This window comes from Agelaius tricolor, unplaced genomic scaffold (assembly GCF_023055355.1).
Source record: "Agelaius tricolor isolate 1412-34295 unplaced genomic scaffold, bAgeTri1.0.p SCAF_85, whole genome shotgun sequence".
Taxonomy (NCBI): Eukaryota; Metazoa; Chordata; class Aves; order Passeriformes; family Icteridae; genus Agelaius; species Agelaius tricolor.
Genome location: NW_027269345.1, coordinates 325,584 through 332,020, shown reverse-complemented (window position 1 = coordinate 332,020; position 6,437 = coordinate 325,584). Strand labels below are relative to the sequence as shown.

At 57.7% G+C, this 6,437-nt stretch overlaps 1 protein-coding gene across 1 annotated transcript; it reads left to right on the top strand.

The window, feature by feature from the left end:
* The first annotated feature begins 941 nt into the window (after positions 1-941).
* On the top strand, positions 942-1,874 carry LOC139585583 (olfactory receptor 14A16-like). The gene has a single exon (XM_071418376.1). The coding sequence runs from the start codon at positions 942-944 to the stop codon at positions 1,872-1,874; it is 933 nt and encodes a 310-aa protein (XP_071274477.1).
* The last annotated feature ends 4,563 nt before the right edge of the window (positions 1,875-6,437 follow it).

The following is a 6,437-nucleotide window of genomic DNA, read 5'->3' as shown; positions in this document are numbered from 1 at the left end:
AGGTTTCTGTAGGGCCCTAGCCAGGGCACACAGGCTGGGATGGGCTCTGTGAGCGCTGGCAGGGACAAGGCTCCTCTCAGGAGGGAATGTCCAGGCCCAGGGAGATGCTCAGGGAAGCAGAGGGGGCTGAAGAGAGCAGGGCTGGGGCAGGAGGGCACTGTTGGTGTGTGGGAGGTGCCGGGCACAGCTGGGCACGGGAACACTGTCCTGAGTGCCCGGCTGTCTCTGCCCTGCCCTCTCAGGCACAGCACCACAACATCTGCTCTTGGTTCTGCACTGCCCTGACATTGGCACTGTTATCTGCTGCTCTCAGGGAGGCTCTGGCATCTGCAGCAGCTGAGTCAGGCACTGCCCTTGGCATTCCTGCCAGGCAGGGCGGTCCATGGGAATGGGGTGTCCAAGCTTCCCTGGCACCTGTGGGGCTGTGGGCAAAGCAGTCCATGGGAAAGGGGAATGAGCTGAGCCCCTTCCCTGAGATCCCATCATGGGCACAGCCAGGGATCTCCTTGCTGTGCCCTGCCAGGCTCTGAGCTGCCCTCCTGGGTGCAGATCTGTGCCAGAGCCTCTGGGAGTTCCCTGAATGTCCCACGGGCAAGGGCAGAGCTGCCACAGCTGAGGAAATGCTGCTGGGTTTGCCCAGGGAGCCGTGAGTGTCCTTGGCCCAAGGGGGTGCTGAGACCTTGCCCAGAGACCTCGAGAGAGGGTGAGACATTCAGGGATCCCTCTGCTCTGGGCAGGGCCTGGTTTATCCCAGGGTGACCCAGGAGTGTGATTGTGCTCTGATTGCAGCCAAAGGTTTTCCCACTGCAGGTAGAAGGGTGAGTGTGTCCCAGCTGTAGGGATTGTCTACAGGGAATGGCCCAGGTTTGGCTCCAAGCAGCCTCTGCTGACTTGTGACTGTCCTTTCTCCATGAACAGGTGCCCATGTGCAGCCCCAGCAAATGTCCAACAGCAGCTCCATCAGGCACTTCCTCCTGCTGGCATTGGCAGACACGCGGCAGCTGCAGCTCCTGCACTTCTGCCTCTTGCTGGGCATCTCCCTGGCTGCCCTCCTGGGCAACGGCCTCATCATCAGCGCCGTAGCCTGCGGCCACCACCTGCACACGCCCATGTTCTTCTTCCTGCTCAACCTGGCCCTCAGCGACCTGGGCTCCATCTGCACCACTGTCCCCAAAGCCATGCACAATTCCCTCTGGGACACCAGCAACATCTCCTACACTGCATGTGCTACTCAGGTTTTTTTTCTGATCTTCTTTATGGGAGCAGAGTATTTTCTCCTCACTACTATGTGCTATGACCGCTACGTGTCCATCTGCAAACCCCTGCACTACGGGACCCTCCTGGGCAGCAGAGCTTGTGTCCACATGGCAGCAGCTGCCTGGGCCAGTGCCTTTCTCAATGCACTCATGCACACAGCCAATACATTTTCCCTGCCCCTTTGCAAGGGCAATGCCCTGGGCCAGTTCTTCTGTGAAGTGCCCGGCATCCTCAAGCTCTCCTGTGCCAAATCCTATGTCAGGGAACTTGGGCTTCTTGCTGTTAGTGTGTGTTTCTCATTTGGCTGTTTTGTGTTCATTGTTTTCTCCTATGTGCAGATCTTCAGGGCTGTGCTGAGGATCCCCTCTGAACAGGGACGGCACAAAGCCTTTTCCACCTGCCTCCCTCAGCTGGCCGTGCTCTCTCTGTTCCTCAGCACTGGTATATTTTCCAACCTGAAGCCCCCCTCCATCTCCTCCCCATCCCTGGATCTGGCAGTGTCAGTTCTGTACTCGGTGGTGCCTCCAGCCCTGAACCCCCTCATCTACAGCCTGAGGAACCAGGAGCTCAAGGCTGCAGTGTGGAGACTGATGACTGGATGCTTTCAGAAACATTAAACTGCTGGACAATTTCTGCAAATCACTTGTAATAAAAGTTACCTTTGATCCTTCTTGTTCATTTAATTATGGAGGTTCTTTTCCTTTGTTTTAGTATTTTCATATTGTCCACAAAGAAACGTCAATCTTGGTGCCATTTCTCATTTTGTTTCTCTCCACCTTCCCTGTGGCCAGAGAGTATATCAATGAGGGGCGGCACTCTTGGTGAATTTAAATGAGCTAAAGGATCTCACAGCAGAGTTTTCTGCAGAGATGCCCTTTTGTTGCCTTCTCTGGAGCTGCAGCAGCAATGTCTGTGTGCAGAGCTGGGGCAGATCAGTGCTGGCCCAGCAGCTGTGCCCAGCAGCAGCAGCAGCAGCACTTGGTGTTGCCAGTGCTGCTGCCGTGGCCCTGCCCCGCTGCCCTGGTGGCCCTGGTGTTGCTGCAGGGCCTGAGTGCTCTCGGGGCCGGGCACAGCCCTGGGGGTGGCAGTGCCGGGGCTGCAGCAGGGACAGGCCATGGGCACTGCTGGGGCAGCGCTGAGGCCTCAGGCCAGGCCCTGGGGGCTCCAGGCTCCTTGCCCAAGCTCTCTCAAGAACACGGCCAGGCCAATGCTCAGCACAGAAAACCCCGTGAGCAGCCCCAGGATGTGGGCATGGGGAAAGGAACCTGAGGGAGCACAAATGCCTGGGGCCAGCAAGGGCTGGGGACACCAGGGAAACCACTCAGCTTTGTCCTGGCCTCTGCAGTCAGCCAGAAAGTTTGTTCCCATCAGCTGGGAGTTTCCTGTGCCACTGCAGACGCTGTTGCTCAGAGCCAGGGCTGCCTGGCAGCCACCCCCAAACTGCTCGGAGCATTTCCTCTGCTTCACCTTTGCTTTCTTTACTCTTCTGGTACAAATTTCTACCTATTGCCTACTCCTGTTCCCTCCCCTGCAAACAGCCCATCCCTGTTTGCCCTTTCCTCTCTGGCCCCACTCCCCATTGCAGTTCCTGACTTGGCACCATAAAAATGTCCCCCAGCCTTCTTGGCCACCTGGGCATGCTGCTGGCTCATGTCCAGCCTGCTGTCCATCAGTCCCTGCAGGTCCCTCTCTGCCTGGTTGCTCTCCAGCCACTCTGTTCCCAGCCTGTAGTGCTGCAGGGGTTGTTGTGGCCAAAGTGCAGGACCCAGCACTGGGACTTGTTAAACCTCACCTTGTTGGATTTGGGCCCTGGATGCAGCCTGTCCAGGGCCCTGTGCAGAGCCCTCCTACCCTCCAGAAGATCAACACTCCCAGCCAACTTGGTGTCACCAGGGTTCCATGAGACCCCAGGGTGTCCCAATGGTGTCCATGATTCCATGAGGCCTCCCAGTGTAACAATGTCCCCTTGGTTCCATGGGATCCCTTGGTGTCACCAAGTCCCTTGGATCCTTGGGTCCTTCAGTGTCACAATGGCACTTGGTCCCCCAAGGCCCTGCAGTGTCACAATGGATCCTTGGTTCCATGAGGTCTGGCAGTGCAGCAATGCTCTCCTTGGTTACACAGTGGCACAGTGGCCTCTTGCTCCCAAGGGCCACCATGGTGTCAAACATGTTTCCTTCATTCCAGGAGTCCCTGAGGAGCAGCCCTGGCCCCTTGGTTCCATGGGGCCCTGCAGTGTCACCATGGCCATCGTGACACCAGGTCCTGCAGTGTCACAATGCTCTGCATGGTTCCACAAGGCCCTGCAGGGTCACAGTGGCCTCTGTGGTGCCACCAGGACCCAGACTGTCACCATGGACTCCTTGCTTCCATTCAGCCCCACAGTGTCACAATGGCCCCTTGGCTCTGTGCTGCCATGTCACACACAGTGTCACCATGGTCCTCTTAGTGCCACCAGGCCCCGCAGTGTCACAATGGCCCCTTGCTTCCCCAGGGCCCTGCAGTGTCACAATCATCACAGAATCAGCCAGGCTGCAAATGACCTTGGAGAGCATCAAGTCCAACCTGGCACCCAACACCACCTTGTCACCCAGACCATGGCACTGAGTGCCCCATCCAGTCTTTCCTTAAACACCTCCAGGGATGGTGACTCACCCACCTCCCTGGACAGCCCATTCCAATGCCCAATCACCCTTTGTGTCAAGAATATTTCCTAATGTCCAGCCTAAACTTTACCTGGTGCAGCAAAAGGCTGTGTCCTCTTTTCCTGTCATTGTTCCCTGGGAGAAGAGCCTGACCCCCACCTGGCTGCACCCTCCTGTCAGGGAGTTGTAGAGAGTGATGAGGTCTCCCCTGAGCCTCCTCTTCTCCAGGATAAACAACCCCAGCTCCCTCAGACACTGCTCCTCACAAGACGTTCTTCCAGTCCTCTGACCAGCCTTGTTGCCCATCTCTGGACACGCTCCAGCTCCTCCATGTCCTTCCTAAACTGGGGGCCCAGAACTGGACACAGCACTCGAGGTGCTGCCCAACCAGTGCTGAGCACAGGGGAAGAATCACTGCCCTGCTCCTGCTGGCCACACCATTCCTGATCCTTAGGAGTGCCAGGGGCTGGATGAGGGAAATGCTGGGGAGGGGGTAGGGAAAAATTCTGATTGATTGTCAGCCATGAAGGGTTTTGATTTTCATATCTGTTCAGACTGCTTTAAAAGCTGCTGGGGATCAATATCAATTGGACATTGCTGAGATCAATCTATAAACAGGAAAGTAAAACTTAACAGAACAAAACTGTACTCTTTGCATTGTTTTATACTATTGTATATTCACTTTGAGTACACTTCTGTCATCTGTCTAATTAACCACATTAAGAACTGAAAACTTGAAATATTCCCCAGGATCTTTTCTTGTTCAGGTATTCTGAACAAGTGTTTATGAGCTCTTCTCACTGAATTCCTGAACTGAAGAGCTCAAGAAAGACGAAGTCTCTGGAGCACTAAAATCCATCAGCAGCCTGCAAGTGGTTGAGGATCCATCCCCATCAGAGCAGCAGTGAACAGAAATGGGCACAGCTTTGTGGCTGCTGTCCCAGCTTTGGCATGGGCCCTGGGCCTGGAGCAGGAGCAGCTCTTGAGGGCCCCAACGCCGGGGCTCTTGTGCTGCCCTGGGCAGATGGGATGGCAGCAGGGGCTGCAGAGCTCTCAGCACCTCAGGCTGAGGGGAGCAGGGCAGCCAGGGAGCCTCCTTTGGCCTTGGCCCAGCACCTTCCCCCATGGCTGGGGCTGAGTCCTGTGGCAGCTGCAGCTGCTGCTGTGCCCTTGGCAGGGGCTGAGGCCGTGGGGCCAGTGCCCAGAGCAGCCTGGCCTGAGCAGAGCTGTGGGGCCAGAGCCGGCTGGGCTGGGCTGGGCTCAGAGAGGCCCTTGGTGCTGCCCAGAGCTCAGGGCAGCTGGCAGAGCTTGCAGGGAGCTGGGCCGGGCTCAGAGAGCCTGGCCCAGAAACCATCAGTGTCCATCTCAGCCTGGCTGAGCGTGCAGGGGCAGGACTCAGGCCAGGCCTTGTGGGGCAGGGCCAGCGCCTGTGCAAGGCATTGCAAACAGGCAAGTGGCCCAGAGAGGAGGCTGCTCTGTGCCCGTGGTGGCATGGACAGAGCAGGGAGGGGGCCCAGGACATTTGTCAGTGCCAGTCTCTGTGCCCATGTGTTGGCAGCCCTGGCTGCTGAGCCCAGCTTTGGCCTGGGCTGAGTTTGGCTGTGGCCCAGCTCCATCTTCCTGCGGGGCTCAGGGCCTGTTCCTGGCCATGGCCAGCCCTGGCTGCCTCTCTGCTGGCCCAGAGGCCGACAGAGGCCGGGGCAGGGCTGTCTGTGCAGCCCCACAGGTGCCAGGGGCTCTGCAGGAGCTGGCAGAGGCTGCCCAGCAGGGAGGCCGTGGGGCACAGAGCCCCAAGGCTGCTGTGGGCACCACGGCACAGGGGCCGTTCCCAGCCGCAATGCTCCTGGCCTGGGCTGGGCCTGCACAGGGGCTGGGCCACCATGGCTGGGCCAGCACAGGGCCACAAAGGGGCCACGCAGCCGCTGCCGGGGCTGACAGCAAGGCCAGGCACACACAAGCAATTGCTGAGCATGGCCTGCGCTGGCCAGGCCTGACTGTGCCAAAGGCAGAGCTCAGCTGCCCTTGGGGGCTGCAGCAACACTCCAGAGCCCAAAGAGCCTCCATGGCTGGGCTGGAGACCAAGGCTGCGGGAGGGAAATGCAGGGCTGCTGCGGGATGGGGAGGCCATTGAATTCCAGCACACACCTCAGCTCTCTGATGATCCCGGCACCATGCTGGGCCCTGTTTCAGACTGGAGCAGAGCAGATGTTGATGGCACAGGAGCCCTGTGGGGCTCTGAGGGACCTGCAGCTTGCAAGGTGCTCTGCTCTCCCTCAGGTGCTCTCAGAGAGATCCAATCCCAGCTGGGCACCTCAGGGCACAAGTGGCACTGCCTGTTCATGGGCACACAGCTGATGTCTTCCTGGAAAGGGGCACAGTTTTTAATAACTCTTAGTTTCATAATATGCAAGGAAATAGTTATTGTCTGTGTCATTTGAGTCCTTTTGAGAAATGGCAATATTTTCCCATCAGAAAAGGGGGTCTCGTGGAAGCATTCTGATGGCAGGGGAAGAAACACTGATCTTTCCATCAACT

Coding starts and splice junctions, on each gene's coding strand:
- LOC139585583 (XM_071418376.1), top strand. CDS start 942: ATGTCCAACAGCAGCTCCATCAGGCACTTCCTCCTGCTGGCATTGGCA.